Source organism: Pteropus alecto, unplaced genomic scaffold, assembly GCF_000325575.1.
Source record: "Pteropus alecto unplaced genomic scaffold, ASM32557v1 scaffold55, whole genome shotgun sequence".
NCBI lineage: Eukaryota > Metazoa > Chordata > Mammalia > Chiroptera > Pteropodidae > Pteropus > Pteropus alecto.
The window spans coordinates 1284349-1310298 of NW_006436813.1; the positions used below are offsets into that span (position 1 = coordinate 1284349).

General features: G+C 45.6%; 2 protein-coding genes and 1 pseudogene across 6 annotated transcripts in view; 2 read left to right on the forward strand and 1 right to left on the reverse strand.

The window, feature by feature from the left end:
- The window catches only part of EDAR (ectodysplasin A receptor), a 97981-nt gene that overhangs the window by 38709 nt on the left and 33322 nt on the right, over positions 1-25950 (forward strand). For all 5 annotated transcript variants that reach the window (XR_003046997.1, XM_025048487.1, XM_025048486.1 and 2 more), the window contains exons 2-5: positions 15460-15571; positions 22740-22808; positions 23609-23731; positions 24003-24184. Coding sequence is in view for 4 of the 5 variants with exons in the window: in XM_025048487.1 (XP_024904255.1) it covers positions 15512-15571; positions 22740-22808; positions 23609-23731; positions 24003-24184 (434 nt within the window). In the remaining variant the exon portion in view is untranslated. The remainder of the gene's footprint in view (positions 1-15459; positions 15572-22739; positions 22809-23608; positions 23732-24002; positions 24185-25950) is intronic.
- The window catches only part of CCDC138 (coiled-coil domain containing 138), a 165210-nt gene that overhangs the window by 11443 nt on the left and 127817 nt on the right, over positions 1-25950 (reverse strand). The gene's annotated exons all lie outside the window — the stretch shown is intronic.
- On the forward strand, positions 4001-4119 carry LOC112481714 (annotated as a pseudogene).

The window sequence follows — 25950 nt, forward strand, 5'->3', positions numbered from 1 at the left end:
CCCAGTGCGGGGAGATTCTTGGGGAGAAAAAAAAAAATGAGAGCAGAGACTTAGAGCTGAGGGAAAGCTCCAATAGAGGTCACGTGAGGACAGATGGCAGCACGTCGCAGCAGAAACATAGACACAGAACCCTGGTGGCATGCAGTATGAAGTCATATACTGTCCTACCTTCAGTCACACTCCATTGAAATGTGAAAGAATAAACAGTCACTTGTGACTTCTTCATTACTCTGGCCCTGGCTGGGCTGATCTACTCTTAAATGGCTTCAGCCCTTGTGAAAGAAATACGCATCTTAGAGGGTTTTGTCTGCTCTGCCTTGTAGGGTTGGGTATCTCCTTATGAGTATTGCAGTCAGCTCCCCAGGTAGGAAGCTCCTTCCTGTGGTCAGAAACCATGCCAAGAGTGCTGCTTTCCCACAGCACCATGGCCCAGGCAGAGCTCAATGAATATGAACATCTAAGGAGTTGATTGGTCCAGTTTCCTGCACGCAATCTCCACAGTTCCAGAGAGAGGAGCTCCACCTACTCCCAGACACACTAACTTCTTCAAAAAACCTCAGGAAATGAGGGCACTGGCTTCAGTGAGCTCATAGAATCTTTAATTTAAAAGGGACATTATTTTGAGGTCATTTTCTAGTCACATCTGTTCTAAAGCAATATGAATATCTAGCCCATGATAAATCATGGGCTGTGTACATCCTTTCAACTGAGTCACTCTTTGGAGTTTGGGAAGAAATGAGAACATTCGCTTTCCATATGGCATACAGGGCTCAAGGTCACCCAAGTGGGCTCTCTGGTTGGTGTGATTAGTTCCTGCAGCCCTAAACCAGTCCTTGAACCTCCAATGATTCTTTTCTATGGACAAGAGTAGGAATCTCATCATAATTGTTAGGAAAAAAAAATCTTTTCATGGCAAAATTAAATACCATACACTAGTTTTGAGGCTGGTTTCTGAGAAGTGATGGCAGCAGGAAGATGATGTTCATGCCGAGTAATTGGATGTACCATTTGATGTCATTCTGAACTGACAGGCTGCAAGCCCTTGGCCAAACATAGCTATTTATAACGACAGAATGGCCAGGCTCACAGTGGCCAGGTTCTCTCCTTAACTGAAAAGCAAAATCATCAGATATTTCGTGTGGGTGTGAATATCAATGACATTGCTTTTTTTTTCTTTATGATAATTATTTTGTTTTTTAAAAAAATAACCTATGCTCATAGAAAAAAAAAAAATGAAGCAATGTAAAAAAGTATGAAAAAGAAAGCAAGAAAAAATTTTCTAATTCTCACACTCGGAAACAACCATTACTGACATTAAGTGGACATTCCAAGTGCTTACATGCAAGTGTGCATGTATGTGTGTATGTGTATGTGTGTGTGTGTGAAGTCCTCGGAGTATCTCCAATAAAGAGTTTTGCTAGTTCTTACACTGAGGAAAGTTAAGAAATACATAGTACATGAAAGAAATGTAGTAGAGAACTCTACTTAAAAGATCTAATCTTTTGAGAATAATTTACTCTAAGACGATTAACCTTTTTAGAAGTATTTTTGAGATATAATTGACATAGAACATTGTTAATTTTAGATACACAATATAGTGGTTATGTATTTATATATGTTGCAAAACGATCACCACAATAAATCTTGACATCTATCACCACATATAGTTAAAAAAAAAATTTCTTATAATGAGAATTTTTAAGATTTAGTCTCTTAGCAACTTCCAAATGTAAAATACTGTATTTTTAGCCATAGGCACTATGCATCACATTATATATTACATCCCCAGGACTTATTTATTTCACAACTGGAAGTTTGTACCCCTCCACCCATTTCACCACCCCCATCTTCTGCTCTGGCATCCACCAATCTGTTTTCTGTTTCTATGAGTTCCATATGTCAGTGAGATCATACAGTATTTTTTTAAATTCCACATATAAATGATTATATAGTATTTGTCTGTCTCTGACATTTCACTCAACATAATGTCCTCAAGGTCTATTCATGTTGTTGCAAATGGCAGGATTTCTTTCTTTTTATGGGTGAATAATATTCCATTGTGTATATATACCACATTTTCTTTATCCATTCATCCACTGATAGACAAGTAGGTTGTTTCCATGTCTTAACTATTGTAAATAATGATTCAATGAACATGGGGGTGTGGATATCTTTTTAAGTTAGTGTTTTCATTTCTTTCAGATAAATATCTAGAAGTGGAATTGCTAAGTTCTATTTTTAATTTTTTAAAGACTCTCCATACCGGTTGCCCAATTTACATTGCCACCAATTTTACTTTTTAATCTATAAAACTTTTTTAATCTATAAAAACTTTAGTATAAAGTCTCTTTGGCCAGAGAGCCAGTTTTTTAAGGATTGTTTGGTGCTTGCAATATTCCTGACATCAGTACCCAGGAGATTATCCTTACATGCAATTCAATTCAACAAGTTTTTACCCCTACTGTGTGGGAGGCCCTGTGCCAAAGCCAGTACCCTCAGTGAGTGTCATTCCAGGATCTGCCTTCTGTCACCATCACACAGAGCCATCCAGCCCTGCAGGTGCTGAAATCAGTTCGGAGCATATCTAAAAGCCCACCATTAAGTGAAGGAGAAAGACGGGAAGAATTTCAAGGCCTCAGAATTTCAAAGCTGAGAATATTGGGTGGTGCCCAGATTCATTTTGTACCATGACTTCTCCTCATAGCCGGCATGTACTCTGAGAACATTTCACAGGAGCTGTGGAGAACTCCCAGGAGGAGGCGGCCTCCTAAATGGCTGATTCCTTCACACCTGAAGGATTAATGCTCCCAGTAGCAATGCAGAGAAATAGAGTGAGAAAATGAAACGTAGACTGGTAATCATCAGGTTGGTTGACTTGTTTTTTACTTAGAGGAAGGGTCAAATGGAAGGATAGGATGAGATTGACATCCTCATATTAAGTAAGATCTGTTAGATCTGCACCCCTTGTGTTCTGACTGTCCCCGTGCTGTGGTGTCCCCACCAATCCACTCTGGTTCTCACTGCAGTCACAGCTCCTTGCTTCCTCTCCACACAAAAACTGAAGCTAAATAAGCCCCAAATCTGCTAATACGCAATAATTTGTTTACCTTGTATTCAAATCCATGCTTTACTTTCCCTCTGGAAAATCTTCCTGTCCTTGCCTTTTAAGCTTTTATCCACAATTCTCACCCCTCCTCTTCAGAACTTTCTCTAGTCGTACCTGCTCATGAGCCTATTCACCGAGATCTTCTAGATTGCAGTCCCCTCCCTTGCTCTGTGCCTGCCCTTCCCAGAAGGCTGAGCCTTAAACATGCCTATTCGTATAGCCGTAGTTTACACTTGCCAGTGTCTCCTCTTTTAATTATACCTGCATGGCCCTGGCCTGCTGCCCTCTTCAGAGAGCCCATAGGTGGTCAAGCAGGAGAGCAGCTTAGCTTGTAGAGCTTCGTGAATAAACTGAGTCACAGGACTGCACACCTGACCTAACGAGCAAGGATCTCTAGACTTATTTTACAAAGCTCCTCAGGTTTCGGGGAGCCCAGCCAGGTTTGGAGACACTGGGGCACTTGGCTCCCAGAGCTCATCTCAGTCTCCCTGGACCCCAGAGGGCACACTTTGCATTTCCCTTCAGGAGTGTTACTTTCTGACTCTCTCCTGAGGGGCTTTAAATTTTTCAAAGAAATAGTCCATTTTCATGGAGGGCTCTCCAACTAAAAAGCAAGGGTCGAAGTCTTCAGTAGGAATCGGAGGCTCACAGGACATGAGAGAAAGTGAGCATTGGGGGGTCTGAAATTTCAGCTTAATTAAGGAGATGGTGTAAGCTGGAAACCCTGGCCACTCTGCCTTTGGGAGTGAAATTTCTGGGTAAATTACCATCACTTTTGCCATAAATGTAAGCCCATGTTTGAGTTTAGGCAGGTCCTTTGCAGTTTTTGTATGTTACACTGCTTTAAAGAGATCGGCCTGAGCCCACGAAAGCCATTTTGAAAATCCATTGCCAGTCTATGGCCATGCCACCCTGAACATCCCCGATCTCGTCTGACCTCAGAAGCTAAGCAGGGTCAGGCCTGGTTAGTACTTGGATGGGAGATCACCTAGGAATACCAGGTGCTATAGGCATTAAAAAAAAAAAAAATCCATTGCCAGCCCCTCTCCCAGCACCTTTGGACTTCTTCCTTTTTGACTCACTGATTGCCAAAAGCACAAACCTCTGACTTAAATTACACAATTATTCAGTTAAAGAGCATTATTAAAAATGTGGTCTTTTTAAAATAGCTGTCAACCACCCAAGTTGGAAAACTTCCGATTCCAGTCTGGTTTCCAAAAGAAAGGTTCTATAGAGTTGGATACTTCCAGTCAGGTGGTGGACATGTCATAGAAGCTGAAACTAGAAGCTGTGCTTTTTTGAGTGATGACAAAAGCCCAAGGGAATGAATGCCCAAGGCCAGCCTGAAGACAAATCTTCACAGGAAAAATATGGGCACTAGAAGACATTATTTAAGAAAGAAATGAATTCCCAGCTAAAACAGAATCATTCTCATTCAATCAGAAAGTAACATAAAAAAGCAAAGGAGAAGCCAAGTCATGGGTCCTGGCCCTGTCAGCCTTTCTTGCATTGTTTCCACTAAGCAGCCTAAGCACTGAGGCACTCTGCAATGACAGAAGGTAGGACAGGGCAAGGACGCGGGGCACAGTCCGAGTGGCTGAGTGAGATGGAGCCTGCGGCAGCAGCAGAAGCTTCTTAAAGGGGCCATGTCCATGAGCAGATTTTCGCAGTGATGGACCTCCTCACTCTGAGCACCAGTGGCCATTCAGTTGCACGCAGAAGACATGAAGGGAGATCTTGTCGGAGTGAGAGTTGAGGCAAGACTCACTCAGTACAGAAGTGCTGGTGGTAGCCATTGTTCCCTATTGAGCCTTCCCCCATCCCAGTGTGCGGACACAGCCCAGCCATAGCTGTTACATCATCAAACTGGATAACAGGTTACTCTGCCCAGAGGATTCCCTAAAACCCCGCCTCTCCCAACCTGGGCTCCACCCAAGCCACATCCAGGTATATGCGAGTCAGATGTACCTTGCTGAGCAGCGCCTAGACTCACACTGGAGGCAGTTGGCCTCGGTTTCTGGTGTGGCCTTTTGAGGCAACTATAAGCACAGCATTTGTGGATTGCTTGCTGAATCTTGACAGGTGGCCCCAGAGGGGCTGAGGCTTGGGCTAAATTTGGCCTGCAGCTGAACCCCTCTCACGACTGTGCCACTGGACACTTACTTCACAAATCCACAATAATAAGACCGGGAGACTTAGGAGCTTTGCTTAGTACATAGAAACAGACACGGAAAGCCAGCCAAAATGGGACGACAAAGAAACAGAAATGATATGACAGAATAGAACAGAGATCTACAAATAATGGAGTCAAGAAATCTAACAAATGAAGAACACATTATCTGAGATGAGAAGTCTATTAAATGGAATAAACAAAGGAATAAACAAAATGAATAAAGAAGAGGATCACATGCCCTATCTAGAGGACAGGAAAGCCAATCAGGACACTCAAACAGAATGGCAACAAAAAAGAGGCCAAGACTATGAAGATGATTTAAGGAGGATATGGGACACTATTAAATGCTCCAAATATTAGTCTGATTGGAGTAACAGAAGAAAATCAAGATATTGAACAGCCGTTTGAAGAAATAATGATGGAAAACTTCCCTAACCTGGTGAAGGAAATGGAGATAAAACCTCAGGAAGCTCAGAAGATTCCAAAAATCAGAGATCCAAAGAGGCCCACACCAAGACACATCATAATTAAAATGCCAAAAGTTAAATACAAAGAAAAAAATTTTAAAGCAGCAAAAGAAAAACAAATAATTACATATAAGGGAACACCCATATGACTGGCAGCTGATTTCTCAAGAGAGACTATGCAGGACAGAAGAGCTTAGATAAAATATTCAACAGGATGAAGACCCAGTATATACAACCAAGAATAATTTATCCAGCAAAGCTATCATTTAGAGTTGAAGGATAGATAAAGAGCTCCCCAGACAAAAATAAACTAAAGGAGTTATCACCACCAAGCCATAATTACAGGAAATGTTGAAGAGACTTCTTTAAGAAGAAAAAACATGTATCAAAAACAAGAATAAGGAATAGTAACAACTACATTCCTATCAATAAGTACTTTAAATGGAAAAGAATTAAGTACTCCAACCAAGGGAATCTTTTTTGTTTTGTTTTGTTTTAATCTAGATTTTATAGTTGTTCTTGATGAGAGCATTAGTCTTATACTAACTTTATCATAGCCAAAAGCAAGGATTTTTTCCTTCCGTTTTGTTACTATTCTAATATAACACAATTAACGTTTCATATTTCCACACAGTATTATTTCAATAAAAATTCAGCAAAGATCATACAATCTGGTGACTGACCAGAGGGGATGATGTTGGTGGACTGGGACAATGGGATGAAAGGTTAAAGAAGTACAAATTAGTAGCTGACAGATGGTCACGGGGATGGGAAGCACAGCATAAGGAACGCAATTAACATTAATACATTGGCTAGGTGGAGGGTCAGGGGAGGGAGGGAGCAACTGGGGGGATCATTTTACTAACAATATAGATGGCTAACCAATGTACTGTATATTTGAAACTAATTAATTTTTTTTTTAAATGTGCAGTTCATTGGCGTTGGTACTTTCACACTGTGGTGCAACCATTGCCACCATCCATCTCCAGAACTCTTTACGTTATCTCCAACCGGAACTCTGTCCTCATTAAAAACTAACTCCCCATCTGTTCTCTGCCAGATTCGCAAACAACAGTCTCTATGAATTTCTGTCTCTATGAATTTGACCACTCTAGGGACCTCCCCTAAGTGTAATCATACAATATTTGTTCATTTGTGACCGGCTCATTTGATTTAGCATAATATCCAAGACTCACCCCCGTTGTAGCCTATGTCAGAATGTCCTTCCTCTCTAAGGCTGAGTAGTCCATTGCATGCCTCTTGTTCATCTATTTGGGATCCATGGCATTTTAAAATAAATTATCTCAATTTTTTATTAGCTGTATTTTTATTTTTAAATTATTTTCAATCCTTTTTCCTGGTATTCTTGGTGGTTGACATTAAGATACTGGCAGTCCAAATAAACTAAATTGTATTCATTCTACCCAGACCTCTAATTAGCACCCCTTAAAACTTGGAGACATTTTCCCCTTTTAAGAATTTAATATTTCTTTCTAATTAACAAGATTGTGGGTTTTTTAAAAAATTTCTATGTTTTAAATGGGTTTTTTTTTAAATTTTATTTTAATACAATCATACTCTAGTCCCACATACTTTGGCATTATCTTAGGATTCTTGGCCTGGGAATAAATGACATTCGAACTGCTAGAGTAGTGAGATGCATAATGAAACACCTCATAAAGGTGTCTTTAAATGTTTTGCATTTGGATTCACTGGCATAGCTTTCCTTATTGGCCCCTGGAATAAACAGAGTGCTCTACTAGAGCAGGAGAACTTTGGGGAGTGCCATGGGGGAGGGACTCAGCCACAAACACTGACTTGGTTTGGCTAATGGCTTGCGCCCGAGTACACCCCCCTCTCCCTAGGCACAGAGGGTAAGACTACCTCATAAACAGGCAGCACTGCAGTTGCAGTCACAGCTTCCTAGGATATTCCAGGATCTGAAAGCTCCAAACTGCACTAGTTAGTGCAAACCAAAAAGCATGGCACAATTTTCTGAAATCACCAAACTGGTAAAACATGGTGGTCCTGGAAACCCTCACCTTTTTCTACCATGAGGAATGTCAGAGCTGTGAATGAGCAGGGACACAATGAGTGCTCTGTCCATAGTCTTCCCAGATGTCAGCCCCCTGAGGGCTGGGACCACATCTTTGGCCTGGGAGTTAAGAGCTTGGCCTCTGCACTGGGGTGTCTGGCTCCACCACTCTCCCTGACCCCGTGACCTCAGGAAGGTCCTTACCCCCTGGGTGCTACAATTTCCACATCTGCACAGTGGGAAAAGTAGCAGGACCTCCCTCCCAGGCTGATGTAGCAACTGGGCTAGTGCTTGCACCTGGCAGTGCTCTAAGGTGGGTGAGCCAGCTGTGCTCCCCCTGCCCCCAGCACCAAGCACAGCACATCTTTATCAAGGTCTGCCGAGGAACCCACCAACAACCCAGGAGCCCCCACCCACGGATGCCGAGAATGACAGCCGTGGGCTCCGTGTCAAGGGCAGCAGTGTGGGCTCCATGGACAACATCCTTGCAGTCATGGCCTGACTACTTTAAATTTTCTCAAAGAAAACATTCCTCCTGAACTGAGGGGTGTCTGCCCCTGTGTGGCTGTACAGCAGTTGCTTGTGCACACTCCTGAGTAACGACAGTGCACATTCAAAACACTTCCACATAAATTCATCTCATCTCACCCCTGAGTATAGGGCAAGTAGGGAACCCTGGGTCCCCATTTCAGACCTAAGATAACTGAGGCACAGTGAGCTGAAGTGGCTCACACAAGGCCACCAGTCTCAGGCCCTCACTAGTCTTCGTGTGGCCATTGTGCAGATGAGAAGACAGAGTCCCCTATGGTGGACACGGCCTGTATTGCCCGTGTTCGACCCATGGCTGGGGCGGGCCATGGCCTGCTTAATGTCCACCCCCATCCCCACTCAGCCTGTGACCTGCTGCAGGGCACAGACCGCAGCCACTAAGAGAGGAGGAGTGTTCAGCCCATGGATCCATCTGCCCCAGCTGGAGAGCAGACACCAGCACCCCCAGACAGACAGAGCCAAGTGCAGACTTGGGCTGCTACTCCACACATCGGCCAAGGAGAACAAACCACCGTCTTTGCTCTGAAAAGTTCGTTCAGAAACGGTGAGCTTGGAAGCATGCTCTCACAGCCGTGGAGTAACTCTTCATGTTGTTTCTGGAACATTCAGACTAGTTGCTACCTGTCTCACCTAGGGCAGTGCCACTATTTTCAATGTCTTTTAAAAAGGGGGGTATTCAAGACTTCAGAAGTGACCTTAGCTCCTTCTTCTTGAAGCAGGGCACAGGGTAATAAATACGATGTAATTGCAGTATAATCTAGATCACATTAATGTATAATTTAACCACATGAAGAACAAATTAAGCCATGAATAAGAGGTTTTAATCTCAACCCAAATGATCCCCAAGCACTGAGGAGTATAAACTCTTCTTGGTTTTCCAACGGTTCATCAGAGCAGGTTCTTCTTAGGTGTTCTTGATAAACCTACAAGGCGCATTTGCTAAATGTGCCTTCTTCAAGGCTTTCCCGTTACTGTACTTGAAAAGAACCTAAAAAATGAATCCTCTTTCAAACCAGTAAAACAAGACCCTGTGTTTGACAGGAAGGATCCAAATTTACACATTACTTGCTTCATGCTGGGACTTGAATTCAAGGAGAAAAAAAAGGCCTCTCTGAAAGGGACATTTAATGGTTATTTATAGCCTTGTATCATCCGGGTCACCTGCCTGATGAAACACCATCTGCGCTGGGTATTTCCACATCAGTGAGACTGAGTCGGGAAAGGATGGTCTAATCCCAGGATTAAGAGCAGGGAGATAATCAACATGCTCATGGACAAACAAATAAACAAAACCCTGCCCACTCAAACTTCAAACACTAAGACGCCTTTGTGGCTGCTGTTACTGTTCCTAGTGCTCCGCCTCTTGAAGTTCTCAGGGCATGAACTCTTCTCTTCACAGGAGTCCAAACTGCCACGGGTGTGCCTAGGATTTAAACAACCACGGAGCTGTCATGATGTTGAAAGGAGAGAGGAGATAACAGAAATCCGCTAGAACCAAATGGCTCCAGAAATCTTCAAAGGGCGGGGGTGCGGGGAGGGTGACCCTGACTCCGGCCACATCTGGTTCCTCGTGGTTCACCTGGCCTAGTAAAGAACTGTACAATTCTCGTAGGTCCTCAGAAGTCCGATGAAACCAAGTCCACATTACACTGACCTGGCCTCCTTTACTGACTTGATGCTCTTACCCTCTCCTCTCCCAGCCATCTTTAGTCTTTGTCTGTGGCTCCTGGGACCCCTGTTTTGAGGTTGAGTAGGATGGTAGAAAGTGGAACAGATCTGAGTTTGTGCCCAGCTCTCCCACCTCTGTTTGTGTGGCCTCAGGCAAGTCACTCAACCTCTCCAAGCCTCCAACTGACCCACCTCCTAATCTTGGGAAGATTACACAAGCACATGTGCTCAAACAGGACTAGGCACTAGGTACATCCTCTGTAAGTACTCTCAGTAGGCTGAGAGGACATCCACCCGCAGCAAACACACCAGAGGGCTCCATTCCTAAACACAGATGCCTGAAGAAATCCAGTGAGGTTTCTCTCAGGAACTCACAGGTTCATCAGGTAAGGGCCACAGAACCTGCACTCCCTAACTGGAAGGAAAACTCTGAGTGGAGAAACGTCTCCCTACAGCAGAGTTTTGCCAGCTATGACCTGATAAACCCATACCTGCCATGTAGCCCTGGACGCACGTTCAGTTCCAGCCTCACAGGCCCCAGAACCACAGCATCCTCAGCAGTGAGGGCCACAAGCACGCACTGTGTGTGCTTTTCCAATTCCATATAAGCATAAAACATCTTAGGATAGAAGAATTTCATTGAGCATGATTATTTACCAGGGTGAACAGGCTGTTGTTTTCAATATACTAACAATTTTTCTGAAGTGAGTTTTTGAAAAGCATCCACTAAGGTTAGCTCTAGGCAAATGCTATCATTTTTTCTGCCTCTTCGAACCTTTTGTTTTGGCCACACTCACTGCTGGTGTTGGGAGGGGAGGCGGATTTATTTGTGGATCCTCAGAACTTGGGATTATAGTAGCATCTCTGTGGCAACCACCAGCAGAGAAGCCAAAGTCACCAGCCTGTACGCTGGAAATGTGTGGATTTTGTGGTGAGTTGATTATACTTCCATAAAGCTGGTTGTTTTAAAAAAGTGTAGTCTTAGCAATAAGAACCTAAATCGTGTGCCATTAACCAGAACAATAAACTATCAGTTCCCAGGAGACATGTAGACTCTGAGAACATCGCTTCAATCATTTTGAATTATTTCCCACTTGGATGTGCCTGTCCACACGTGGGCCATAATATGCATAGCACATTACATGTTGCAATTGTGCAATAATAGAGTTCACTGCTTCTTCCATACATAACTCCACACTCATGTTGTGTGATGATGCTATTAGATTGTTAGCACAGAAAATGAGTAAAAGACCTGCCCACCTTCATCTCCAGACTGTTTCTGAAGCTCCTGGCTGCCTGAGAGCCTGGAGTGCAAAGGCCACACATGGCTGCCTCTCGGCACTAAGAGCCCCTCTTCTCTCTGGCTCGAGACTTCAAAGAGAGGCATGCAGGGATAGAGCCCATTGTGAGAGTGGGATCGGGACTCAGGCATTGAAGAGCTGTGTACCTTCTGCCTGCCTTCCACATGCCCTCACCTCACCTTTCCTTTCAGACAGCTGCCCCACCCCCACCCGGCTCCCACCACCCACGTGGGAGCCACCTCAATGACTCACAGTGATGATGCACGGAGAGCAGCAAGCCTTCTGAGGGTCCCTCAGTAGCAAATAGTAATAGTGATAATTTTGAGATCCTTCTTGTTTCATCATTTGATTTAGAATCTATTGATCCCAGGTTTATTTCCTTCAACTTCCTTTACTTCGAGGATATCGTCACCAACACACTAATGTCTTTTACTTAGCTGACGTGGTTTGGGATTCTAGCAGTGTGTCTTACAGTGATTGCTTATGATGTTCTTGTTTGGGTTGTGCTGTTAAGCAAAACTGGTGTGACTGAGAGACATTTATGTATCTCACCTCCCTAAATAGTGTGAATGTTTTTCTCTCTCTCTTTTTTTCAATAGTGTGAATATTTTAAGGTGCTAACTCGCTGTTCTCTAGTGGACTCCAGATATAAGAAATTGGATTTGGGGGTGACAGGGTGGCCCAAATGTACGACTTTCCAAACATATCTGAGCTGATGGGAACAAAGAAAACGAGGACAATGAGCTGAGGGAGAAGCCAGCAGAGTAGCCTCTTGGCAGAAAATAAGAATTTTTTTTTTTTTATTTCATCAGAATACGGTTTAGGAAATAACTCGTAAGAGAAGAGGACAGAGCAGTTACCTGGAGGGAATCCACTGCCGCTTTCAGTTTCCAAATGGGACGTGCTCTCCCCCGGGCCTTAGCCCATGCTGTTCCCTCTTCCTTTTCCTCCTCCTTTCCACTGTAATTAATGGCTAACTCCTGGCCGCCCTCCCTTCTCTGGGTTTGGGACAGTCTTCCTGACCTCCCCCAGTAAGTCAGGTTTTCCCCACACAGGACACACACCCATGTGCTCCTACTGCGCCCATCACTTATTTCTCCCTTCTCAGTGTTTATCTCACTGCGCTATGTCTGCCTTGGTTTCCACCAAACTGTGAGGCTCCACCAGGGCAGGGATTGTTTCGATTTGTTTGTTGTTCAACCTGGTCCGAAGTAGGTTTTCAATAAATATCGCGTGCATGGGTGGAAGGATGGGCGGACAAATGGAAGGATGGCTGGCACGCATGTTATAGGGCTAAAGAGCAGCTGCTATTATGCTGCCACAAGATTTCACGTGTATATGAGTCCTAGAAAAACTTGTGTTTTATAATTTAAAGCAACACATTTAGTTAAATAACCTTTCTGATTTCAACTTGAAAATGCTTTCTCTTGATTTTAATAAGGCAATAAAAGAGGGATTTAAAAAAAAAAAAAAAAAGCTTCACCGGGCTCATCACTTCTGCAAGATGCTTTCAACTCTGAGGCATTAAATGAAATAGAGTGAAACTGAATGCACAGCTTTATGGCAGGATATTTGGATAAACGACTGCTCTCCTCTGAACTTTCTGGGTGGCTATTTGCTGTCCGCTTTACTCTCATGAGCAAGACTTCAAGACGGAAATCACATCAAAACACCACAGTCTGTCCCAAATGTAGGAGAGCTCCCTCCTCTTTGGGCTCCAGCCCCAGGTCTATCACTGCACAAATGCAGATGCACCTGCCTAATAACATAATTAATATTCTGAAAATCCCAAACCTACTTTGACAAACAATAATAATTTTAGTATTTTACAAATGTTCTTAGGCCATGGCTGTCTACAACACTCCAGAAATAATTACTATCGTCACTGGTTTATATGTAGGAAAATAAAAACTGTCAGGAAAAGTAGAGTCAAATAAAAAGATGAGATGTAAACAGAAATGTCCAAAATACTAGTTTTCTTTGTTCTGTATTGCTTTTCTGGGTTCTTCTACTGAAGAGCTAATAATCCATATAGAATTCAAAGTAGTTTGACATGCTCATTTGTATAAGTAGTGACGCTTCAAAAGAAAAGCTGGAAGTAGTCCAAGATAAATAAATGCATTGTGTTTATTCAATGTGTGCAAGAAAAGCTATTTTCCGGGTATTATTTCAATTAAAACTAACAAATGAAACTTAGGGACTCTCATTTTAAATCTTCGAGTTAAGTCGCCGAACAGTTTGTCAACACCAAAGGGTTCAGGCCCAGTGGTTGGGCCTTATGGGTGCCTCTCTGAGCCGGGCGCTCTGTGCGTGGCCCTGTCTGTGGTTCGCCAGCAGAGCAGATAGTTTCCCTCAACCCCTCCCCACTCAAGGCTCCACACCCGCACTCTGGTCCCTCTCTCATTTCCTCCCACGTTCTCTGCTCATCCCCCCACCTGCCTCTGGAACTCTGAGAAAATCAAAGCAGCTACTACTGCTTTTATTTGAGAAATCTTCAGTTCTAGCTTCTGTTAACCCTTTTAGAGTACAACGGGGATCAAATAAACATCCTATGATAAAAGCCCCCACTGCCTCTCGCCCAGAGTAGTTCACAGCACCACAGGCTGATACAAGAAGCAAAAGCTGGAGCTAGAATTGTCCTGAGAGTAAACTACAGGGGGTGCAGCCAGGTGGCACGAGAGCAAAGTGCCTCCAGAGGAAGAAAGATCTAGGACCTTAAGAAAAATCATATACACATATATGTAATATATTTTTAACCAAAAATATATCCTTGAGGGAGTGTATGGACACTGCCCACTCCCTTTGAGATGCTGGTGGGGATCATTTACCCGTCACGGCCCTGAAATCTTCACCAAAGAGTTTCTGAATGAAAGTTTCCCAGTGCGGTGCTGAAGAATGGGGACTGGTCTTTAAAACCGTCATGTTATGTTATTTAAAGCTCTGAGTTACCCCAATGCACTCCTGGTCAGTCATTTCTCTCTCAGCCTTCAGTCTCTGTCCTTCTGAGATTCCTCTCAAGTCTTCGGGGTAGGAGAGGCGTCTGTGGGTCTTGACAAGACTTGGAGCCTCTGCTTCTTTTTCTCAGCTCTCCCTGACCCTGGCCAGAGTGCCCGGGGGAACTTTTTTTGGGCAGGGCAGCCCAGTAGTCGGGCCCTGTGTGGCTGCCTCACCTGCCCAGACAGAGTGGCTGAGAACAGGATGGACTATTTAATCTACAGGGCCCAGTGCAAAATGGAAATGGAGGGCCCCTCCTTTTAAGATTACTAAGAATTTCGAGATGGCACGCTCAGGGCCCTTCCTACATAGCTAGCCTGGACAGGAGACGGTCCCACCCAGGATGTCTTCCAGGCTCTCACTAGTTCTCCAGTGAAACAGATTTGACTAAAGCAGAAGTGAAAGAGAATGAGTTAATCTCTTCACCATCTAGCATTAATTAGCACTCTCCAACTGAGAACAAGGAAGTTTACTAGGAGCCATAAATCAAGTCAAATGGAAGTGTTTTCGGCTGCTCTGATAATGACCTCCACAGGCTCCTGGAGGGTAAATAAAGCTCTGTCTTGGTTGGTGGGAAGTGGGGAGTCTGAGGAGCAAAGGAATGTGTTGATGTGTGGGGAGGAGGCCACCAGCAGCCTTCGCTCAGGGCATCCGTCTGCAGGAGGGGGGACATTGTGGGAAGCCTAGTAGGAGAGGGTTGTGTTGAGGTGGACAGGGAAAGGGAGCCAGCTATATGGCCACCTCCCCAGAACACAGGCAGCTGCCAACGCCTCACCTCTTTTCACAAAGAGCTTGATGCTAAGAACCCGGGAGTGCTGGCCATAGACCTCTCCTTCCTCCCGTTCTGTGATATGGACCACCCTGGGGGCAGCACTGTGCTTCCTGGGTGGCCAGTGGGGCCTCTGCCCAGTCACTGCAACCAGGTAAGGATGAGGGGGCACAGTTGCCTGGCACCACCTTCTGAGTACCCTCTCGCAAGCGAGCGTGCTAGAAGAGGGAAGGGGCCAAAGATAGAGGGACCCCCACCTACCTATACACACGAAGGTAACTCTGCAGGCCTCATTCCTATAAAGGCCTCCCACGCTGCCTTGCCTCAGTCCCTTTCCACAGGTCGAGGATGAGCAGTACCTAAGCTGTGGCTCTACAGTCTAACCTTGCCTTCTCAGAGAGAAGAAGCCTTTTGGGGAGAGGCAGCATCTCCATATTCAAGGTGGTCAGATGGAGCCAAGGAGTGGCCCAGCTGGATCAAAGAATGTGAAGCCACCCAAGGCCCAAGTGGTGAGTCTTCAGATTCCTAGAGTGATGACTGACACAGAGGACAGCCTCCTTCCTACCACTATGTATGTCTGCATTCTGGAGGCAGACACAATGACAGTGTCCACTGAGGCAAAGCCACCCCTGCCAGAGTGAAGGCTATCCCAGGAGGCAAGCTGCACTCCAGGAAACTGCACCCAAGGGAGTAGGCTTAAAAATGTAGGAAGTGGCCTAAACTTTGTATAATTTTGTCTTCAGTGTCTGTTTCCTGGACAGATAATAGGGCAGGGACGTTGTCTGCTGTCACTGTCTCCAGGGTCTATAGGATTATCTATAGGACAGTAGCAACTCTGCAAACGCTGCTGAATAAATGATTAATGAATGAACCAACAAACAAGAGCAAAGAAATCAGTGTCTAGTGCACAGTACTCCATATGGTGATGCTAAAGCCAGCATTCGTTCCTTGGGAGAGGTCAGAATTTAAGTAAGGAGAGACACAGGAAGAAATAAATCCTCGTCTGAGTCTACAAGAGGGAATTAAACAAGGCCATGAATAAGATGTTACTAGGAGGTCACCTAGATCAGGTTTTCAAACTTTCCCATGCACACAGATCTCCCGGGGATCTGGGTGAAACGCAGACTCTGAGGAAGCTGGTCAGGAGGGACCCGAGGGTGGGCATTTCCCATAAGCTCCCAGATGATGCTCATGCTGCTAGACCCAGGGCCCCACTTTAGGCAGCAGGGCTGCACGGACACTGCTCTGATATTGTCTTCTGGTTTTATCTTTATGTCAGCCTTGTCTGAATATACAGACTTGGGGAGAAGAGGTCAAATGTGCACTCAGCTGGTGTGAAGGGAAAGCAGCTTGCCTCTCCTTCCACTCCGTTTTCTTCTGGTATCACAGGCTCAGCCATCCAGGCAAAAGTCAGAGCTCGCAACAGCCCAAGGGTACAGACAGCCTCCTCCTTCCCCTCTGACACTAAAGACACTGGTACCTCTCGTGTCACACATGTTACCAATTATTCAATCCCCAAGGCAAGGCTAGCACTCATAATTCTTACACGCATTCACGCAAGATCCTCCCCCACTTCATGTGGTCTTTTCAATGGGTTAAAAATATCACAGAGAGCTTCTGAGAAAGCCTTCAGCAAGGCAGGAGGTCGCCTCCTGGGGAAACTGCTATGGGCTGTGGTCAAAGGAACAGCAGGCTGGGTGCTGACAACAGGACTCATGCCTGGAGCTTGATCTTAAACAAGCCATATAACTTTCCTGAGCTGCTGCCTCTTGGAACACAGGCTTCCCACTATCCAACCCATCCTCCTAGGAACCCGCGTAAGAGAAAGTGCATTGAAAACTGTCAGATGTTCTTGCAGAAAGCGCTACTGTTTTGTGTGTGTGTGTGTGTGTGTGTTTGTTTGTTTGTTTGTTAAGCTGCTCGTGTAGATGGCAGTAACTCTCAGCTCTCTTCACAGAGCTAAGAAAGTCGACCCCTCTTTCACAATCTGAGTTGTTGCTACACAGGAACCACTGTGACCTGTTTGCTAGAAACACTTTCACCTGTTACCTTTAGAGTGTTTCCAAGCCTGCTAAGCCCTGTCACACTGGGGGTCTCCTTGATTCCTCACAGGGATCACTCAGTCTGAGAGGGGGCTGCATCATTCCATTTTCATAGAGGAGAATGTGTGCTGCCCTTTGAGGAGGCGTGAGATCACCAAGCTGGGCAAGAAAGCAAAACCTCCTGAAACCCACTCCACTAGAACCTAAGTCATCTGTGTACTGTGACAACCATGTCTCTCCCTTGCTCAGATCTTTCTCCTGAGCTCCACTCATGCAGGCAGCCTCCTGAGCCTGCTTCCTCTTGGAGGTTTTCCAGGCCCCTCAGTCTGTCCATGGTCCACAACACCTCCCACTTGCCTCTGCTTCCTGCTCAGTAGCAGCCTCACGCATACCCAACAGCCAAATGGGGACCTGGGCCAGCCTCTATGCTCTGTCACCTCTGACACCATCACCTCCTAACAGGTTTCCACCCTCCTTTCTTCCTTTGCCTAAGTGAGTGGTTTTCAGATTACAAGTCATATCCCAATAATGAGTCAAGAAATCAATTTCGTGTATTGCAACTACCACTATTTTTTTAAATAGAATAAAAGTAATAGGACAGAATAGATTATATTATATTGCATGCAGTAAGTATAAATGTTGTTCCATGCAAGTTTTATCTCTATTATATCGGTAATATGTGTGTGCTGGGTCTCATTGTGACATATTTCCTCTGTGTGTCTCCCCTTCTTTCACTGCAGTAGAAAATTGGTCCTGCCACTCCTTTGCTCCATCGCACGCACAGCCTTTGTACAAGTCCCATTGCAACATTCCAACTTCATCTGACCTCACGCTCAGCCCTCCGGTCCAGCCCATGGCTTCACCTCTGGCCAGTTGGGCCGCCTACTGCCCCTTCCTGGGGGATCTTTTTTCCATCGCTTTCCCAACTAACTCCTACCTGCCCTTCAGGACTTAGGTCAGACTCTGCCTGCCCTGATCTCCCCAAGAATAAGTCAGGGACCTCTGAAGGTGTGGGCCACCAGCTCCCAATAACTTCTTACCAGATCTACATTCAGTAGCCTGGCATGGGGAACTTTAATCAGCAGCTAAAAAATGGCCATAGGGAGAGTATTTACAGCACAGAAATAGCCAAACACGCCAAATCAGGGCCTCCCTGCACTACAGGCCTGAGCATCTTGTACCTACAGCCCCAAACTGTGGGTGACTCTCAGTCTCTAATCACCTGGAGCTGCACCTAATTCTAGTGAAACTCATCCCTAGCCCAGAATTAGGCCAACTGGAGATGCTTCATAAATATTTTTGAATGGATGTGAGAAAAACGCTGCAGAGTTACTGTATCTAACTACAACCCTCGGGGTTAACAAACCACAAGCTTGCTGACGACCGCCCATCTGTGAGTGACCAGAATCTTCTTTGTGCCAAGCACCAGCCTTGCCCTAAGGCAGGTTTTAGCAGATGCTTGCCTGTTGATTTGAGGACCGGGGAGAGATTTCTAGATGGATGGCCAATTTCATATTTTAGGCCTAAGCATGTTTTGAACTTTTATCCTGATTGAGTCTTAATTTCTATAGCTTGTGAGAGAAGCTTTACATATTAGGAAGGGGTAGAGTTCCTGGATTTTGGAAGACAACTCTGTTTTGCTTTTCTTCCTCAGTTCTAGAGTTAGAAAGGGCTTGGGGAGGAGAGGGCAGTGTCCTGGCTCTGCTCAGCCCCCTCAGCACCCTCCAGAGCACTGGAGGACTTACAGCCAGACACGAATGGCTGTTCCCAGAGCATCCTCCTCAGCCCAGGTCTCCAGACGTCAGACCGCCTGGTGCTGGCCAAAGACTTGCCGTAACGGGATATTGTTACAGCGAAACCTCATGCCAGAAACGAGGAAGCTGGGACTGAGGTGGTGGTAACAGAAGGAGAGGCCAAGTTTGAGTTCAGGAATACTCGGGCCTCCCTTCCTCCCTCATGTGAGGTAGGCAGTCTTGTTATGCCCATTTTATATGGAAGGAAACCGAACCACTGGCAAGCTATGTAACTTGCCCAAGATGTGATTCAACTCTTGCTTTTAACCACGACACTATTTTTTTTTTTTTCTATTTGGTTATCAGCAGGTCTTGGACCCCTGGCTGAGGTCATAGGATGGCATAGAAACAAAACACACCAATAATTCCAGTAGCATAAATCTCTCCAAATGGGCCGATAATTCCAGCCTGTTCTCCCCACTGGCCCTAAATTTAGAGCTCACACAGGAGTGGTGAAAATTAAGCCGGAGCAGTGCCCGGGCAGGGGTCAGAGTTCTATAGTTACATGCTGTTATTTTTATTGCTGTGTTATTTTAGGTGGACATAGTATTGAGGAAGAAATGGCCAAAAGGCAGAGAAGTAAAGAGTCTGTGGGTGGGAGGAGAAGCAGTCAACTAGGACAGGCTCGGCAGAGCTTAGTCACAGGGTCTCTGTGGTATCATGACAGTGGCCACAGGCACTAGGCCACAAGAGGTGCTGTGAAAGTGTGTTTGCCATGTGGTGGCCTGTTTGCAGACCCCTGAACTAGTCAATTTCACAGGTTTAGAAGCAGCCTTGTCTATCAGGTGACCGGAAGAGAGATTTCAGTGCCCTCCCCCCCGCCCCATTTCTCCGTCACACTCATAGTTAGGGAGGGCTCAGAACTCACGCCAAGCTGAGAGCACCCTACTCAGATCCTTCCACTGGCACCTCCGCCAGCTGATGGGCAGAAGCCCTGTCTTGCTCGGGGTGGGGGGTGTTGGGGATAGCCAAAGCCGAAACAACTGGGACATCAGGACCGGGAGGAACTCAGGCCCTACCAGCCCCCAGGCTGGGCTTCCTCCGGAGTGCAGAACTGCATTCTGCAAAGGCCAGCCAGACCTCAGGAATGGAATCCTAACCAGCAGGCTGCCCTCAGCTTCCTTCCTCGACCCCACTTGCCATCTTAGAGAATTGAAAATAATAATGAAAACCCATCCAAACTTTTCGTTTGGCTTTGTATATTTATTTATTTTTCTTTTTGTCTTCTGTTAGCCTGGGAACACCTTTAAGGAGCCTTTCAGTAAGTGCTCTTGGTTGACACTAAAGTGAGACCCAGGCCTCCTAGTGCTAACAGGGAAGCCCTCCCAGGATCAGCTATAATTAGAAGTCAATTAAATTAGAACCCTTAGCAATGTTCTTGGAAGGCTTCCAGGCAGCTTTCCTCAGGAGAGCCTCTGGCCCGACTCAGTGGAAACTCATCTTTGCTGCCCACCATCCTGAAGCAAAAGCCAGGCTGTCAGCCAAGATGCTGGCTCCTAAGTTCCCTTTCAACCTTTGTTTGCACCTTACCCTTCCCACCTGGTGAGGCTGCAGGTGGGGCCTCCCTCTGTCTTCCACCCTGCCTACTAGGAGGAAAGCACCCAGGATTTCACTGAGGGGTAGTTGGGCGCTCTAATTTCACCTTAGTCCACTTAGTGTTTTTCAAATGTAAATGTGGTAGTGAATTGCAAGACGGTGTGCTAGAAAGTTCAAAAAGGCAGCTTTTGTATCTCTTCAAGAAATTCCTTGAAACCTAACCTTTCCCCAAAGGCCACCTAATGGTACTCACCAGGTGAGAGACTTGTCCAATGAAACTGTGCCAACAGGGGAAAATCCTGGGAAAGATCTGGGCCCCCGTGACGTCCTTCCCCAACCCCTCCTCTGAGCAATCAGAGATGTGCTTCTTCCCAAAGGAAATCTCTTTCTTGTGTTTTCCTCCGATCAGAGTTCATATGTACTCTTCTAAATCATTCTGACTACAGGCACTCTATCAAAAGGGAATGTTCCCCATAACCTCCTCTCAATCTTTAGTCACTCCACCCTATTTCACTCCCTGCCAAAAAATCTTTGTTGAAATTGTAGTGGATGTCACTCCAGATCTGCTTTTATGTACACAGACACTTTTACAAATATGAACCCAGGCCATTCTACGTGAGTATTCCTGGAGTTCCCCTGCATGGCGCTCCAATGGATTTTTTGTTAGTTGTAATAATAAATAAGCAGGATAGCTAAAGCCCCATTTGATTTTATCTAGTCTCTTATGGGAAGCATGAGTGCTTGCTGCTCCCAGCAAGAGGCAGAACCAAGGAGCGTTGCCGCTGGACAGGCATCCTCGGGATACGGGGAGCAGAGCTACGTGCTCCCTGGAAGGCCAGCAAACCTGAGAGGCAGGCAGGCTCAAAGCTTGTCCCTCACTGGCCTGTCACTACAAATTTATGCATTGGGCAGTTCTCATATATGTGCATTCTCTTCCCCAGAATCTCACAGAGCAAAGTTCTAAATCTTGGGGTGGAGGAGGTTTAGAAAAGAAGACTGTGTCTGTATGTGTGTACACTCGGGGAGTTTACTTCTCCTCAGTACCAGCCCCACCCAGCCACCCTACTAACTGGCCCCTGGCTATCCCACCCTGACCCTTCCTGAACCCCTGAGTTACAGAGCCCTCCTCTTTCCCAAACTTAACCTCCTTATTTCCAATAAATAATTTTTTGGCTGCTTTTCTCCTTAATGCCTTTAGGATATTGTAAAGACAAAGTTCAGGGCTTTTCTCCTTAAAAAAAAAAAAAAAAGAATGGATTTCCCATTTATCGGTCTCCTGCTTTGAGTTCTTGCACAGTCTTTTTGTGTGTGGTATTTGAGGATTGTGGGTTTCCAAGAGCAATGATGGCTCACCAAGAACAAGAAGATTCACAGGGGGAAAGGTCAGTTTGACTCACAGTCTGACTCAGTGGTTGATTCTGAAGGTTTCTCACACAACCCAGCTATCAGAAGGCGGCGTGCTGTTTTTTCACTAATTCATCCCCAGTGTCAAAGCAAGATGACAGAGACCCAGTGTGTGGCAACTGGAGGACTTAGGCACTCACAGAAGCACATTATCTCTCTTTGTATAGCCAGGCTCCACGGTAAAATTGCTTTGAGTTAGAAACACGGATTTCCCATTATGAAAGTGGAAAGGTGAAAAATAATACCTCCTCCTTTAAAACAGTGCGTAATTTAGTGGTTGGGGGAAAGCATCTGAGCACCTGGGCTGTAGCCTTCCTCTGTCCATCAGCTGTGTGACCTTAGGCAAGTCACTAACTTCTGTGGGCTTCAGTTGTCTCGTAAAGTGAAAGTTAAGCGGTTGAACTCATACATCCTCTCAGTCACTTTGACGGATGACCTATTCTTTGCAAAGACAAGAAAGAACCTTATGAAAGGGCTAGGAGAGCGGGAAGTGGGGTTGGGAAGGAGTGAGCTGGATTCTGATTCCTGGCACTGTCCCCAGGGGCACTCTGGATCAGGGAATCAGCAGACTCTCCCAGCAGACGTAACAGCTGGTCATTGTGCTACTTTAGCAGTGGCCCTCAGTGTGACCTGGTTCCTCCTCCCAGGAGTTCTTTCCCAGGGATGAGGTGATGCTAGGGGGACGTAACTGGAGTCAGTCCGAGGTGCTCGAGGCTCAGCTTAAATCTGTCTTTTCTTTTAGGGTGTCGCTATTCCCGTTCTGGTTGCTGGGAGGTCCCTCAAGCTCAGTGGGATACAATGAGGGCAGCTGACACGGAGTGGGGCTGGGCAGTGGCCAGCCAGTCCTGGAGCAGCCTCAGGTTCTGCAGGCCCCGCTGCTGCTAACAAACTGTGTCTTTCAGGTGAACCCACAGAAGAGGATGGCCCATATGGGTGACTGCAAACAGATGCCCTGGCTCCCCGTCCTGATGGTAAGTGGGTCAGAGCACCTGCCCACACTGCACCCTCAGCCCAGGAAGTGCCCATGGCAGCCATGGTGGAGGTTCCAGTGGGAGCTCCCATCCGGGCTGTGTCCTTCACTAACCACACCACCTTGGGCCCCTTCCTTGGCCTCTAATACCTCAATTTACAGGGCTGTAAAATGGGAACAACTATAAAAGCACCTCCTTCACTGAGTTCTGAGGGTGCAAAAAGATAATATCTGCAAAGCACTAAACAGTGCCCAGGGTTCAAATTAGACTTCCTGGTTGATGGCTCCCTTTATAGGGTTTCATAGATAGAAATGTCTTGAAGTGTGTATTTATGTTGCTATATACACAATCCAATGCCTGCATGGTGAGCCACAATGGGGGCCACACAGCTGAGAAAGCTCCAGGCCTCTACCACGGGGCTCCTCCTCGGGAGAGAAGAGGCACCGTGTGGCAGAAAGACCTTCTGCTCCAGAGACTGAGAGAGGGCCTGTCTCATCATGACTTTCGAGAGAATGGAAGAAAGAATCCATGGGTGAAAAGAGTTTGGATCAGGCCTTGAAGATGGGATGGAGGGGAGAGGAGTTGGTGGGAGTGAGGCCAGACTATGGGAGCAGGGCAGCCTGCCCAGTTTATTAGCTAAATTTCCTGGGGATGTGGCACCAACTGACTGAGCAGGGCCCCCACCACCAGGCTCCTTCCTCACGCGGCCTTGGGGGCTGTCTGGGCGCCGACCCCAAGTAACTAACTATATATGTGTCTTCAGGAATTATGGAGGCTAAACGACCCCTTTCTTGTGGCAGGTGTCTCTGATGTGTTCAGCCACAGCAGAATACTCCAACTGTGGCGAGAATGAGTACTACAACCAGACCACAGGGCTGTGCCATGAGTGTCCCCAGTGTGGACCAGGGGAAGAGCCCTACCTGGTAAGGCACGCTTCTTGGTTGCCAGACCACGTCTCCCTTGGGCCTGGTGAGCTCTCCCTCCTTCATGGGCTGTCATCATCCTACCCTGTGTTGCTCTATATATGGTCCCCAAGCTGAATCAGTGCCGTGTGCTCCATGTGCTCATGTGACTGAGGCGCCCTCTGTGCCCAGTGTGCGTAGTGTACCCAAAGAGGTTTGGTCATGGCAGGAGCGGCCATGGCAGGTGCGGCCACTGTACTCACCTGTGTCGTCTGTCATCTTCCTCGGCCAGGCCTGTGGCTATGGTACCAAAGATGAGGACTACGGCTGCGTCCCCTGCCCAGCAGAGAAATTTTCCAAAGGAGGCTACCAGATATGCAGGCGCCACAAAGACTGTGAAGGCTTTTTCCGCGCCACCGTGCTGACGCCGGGGGACATGGAGAATGACGCTGAGTGTGGGCCTTGTCTCCCTGGGTAAGCTTGGGGCTCTGCCAAAATGCATCTCAGGACACTTTCTGCAGAAAGCCCCAAATGTCGCATTGGTGAGGATCCCTGGGAACATAGCAACTCAGGGCTACAGTATAGCGTCACTGCTGCCATTCATTTGTCCTGTTCTGTGAGAGTAGCTTGGCAGAGAGGAAAGCATGTGTCTGGCATCGAGAAACATGGCATCTTGGATGGCACATCCCACCACCTTTCATGGACGGGCAGCCCACCCAGGCTCAGTTTCTTTGTTCTTTAAGTTGACATCGGTCATAATAATATCCTCTGGTTACCCAAATCAAACACATTTGTTGAATACTTACAGTGAGATAACACATGGAATTTTTGGGAGAAAAAACTAAAATTCCACACAAAAGTATTCTTTTTAGTATTCTGAAAAAAAATTGAGGGTAAAAGCCACTGATAGGAATATTCGAGTCATATGGCGCCTGTAATTCCACCACAATTCGATTATATATCAAAATCTTCCCAAAAAAGCAAGTGAAAATGCAATTAGGCTAAAAGACACAGGAAGATAGAACTTTCTTTGGTATAGACAGGACACTTTGCAAGTTCTACTTGAGATAAGGAAAGTACAGCCTTGACACCCAGTAAACACCAAGCTACAGCTGTTGCTGCTGCCTCCCTCTAGTGGCCACACAAAATAATGCTTGCAAGGGCTACCCAGAAACCAAAAGCGGTGGTGAAGGCTATAGAGTGGTCGAGAGGTGGTAGAGGTGGTGCAGGTGGTGATGGTGATGGAGGTAGTGATAGTGATGATGGAGATAGTGATGATGAAGGTAGAGGTGGTAGTGATAATGGTGGTGCGTGATGGAGGTAGTGGATGTGATGGCAATGATGATGATGGAGATGCTAATGATAGAGGCGCCGGTGGTGGTCATGGGTGGCAGTGGCGTTTTGAGTAGTTTAAATATACTTTAATATACTTTACAACCTGCTTGTGCACATGAAAAGAAAGAGGAAGAAGAAAATAAGAAGAACGTATCCAAATAAAAACGTTGGGCATTAGTCTATAAGAAAAAGAAAGTACAAAAGAAAGTACAAATTGAGGAATAGATTGAAAATGAATAACTCTTTCAAATTAAGAGATAGTTTAAACTCTCAGAAATTAACCTCGGTTCAAATTTGTTACTGAGAAGCACAAATCTTCATAACTTCCACCACCATCTCTCTGCTGGTGACCGCCCACCCCCACCTCCAGTCCCCAGTTTTCTGCTTCCATTCAGCCCTACCTCCTGAACTACAAATCTGCATAGCCAAATATCTGCTGGACAATCCCATGTCAATGTCCTTGACACAGAGCATGATTCAAACATATTTTTCAAATGAATAAAGAGAGCTTGGAAAACATATTGCAGAATCTTATGTTTCAATACACAAAAAGCAGGTAGCTATACCCAAGGGAGATATTAAACTATTCTCTTAGAAGATAATAAAAATAAAAGTACTCTAGCTGGGTAATCTTTTTTTAGATATTTTAAAAATTTTTCAATTACAGTTGACATACAAAGTATTAGTTTTAGGTATATAACATGGTGATTAGACATTTATATAACTTATGCAGTGATAACCCTGATAAAGTTAGTACTTGTCTGACACTATACATATTTATTTTAATATTATTCGCTATATTTTTTATGCTATACTTCACATTTCCATGACTATTTTGTAACTACTAATTTGTACTTCTTAATCCTTTCTCCTTTTCCACCCATCCCTCCACCCATTCTCCCATC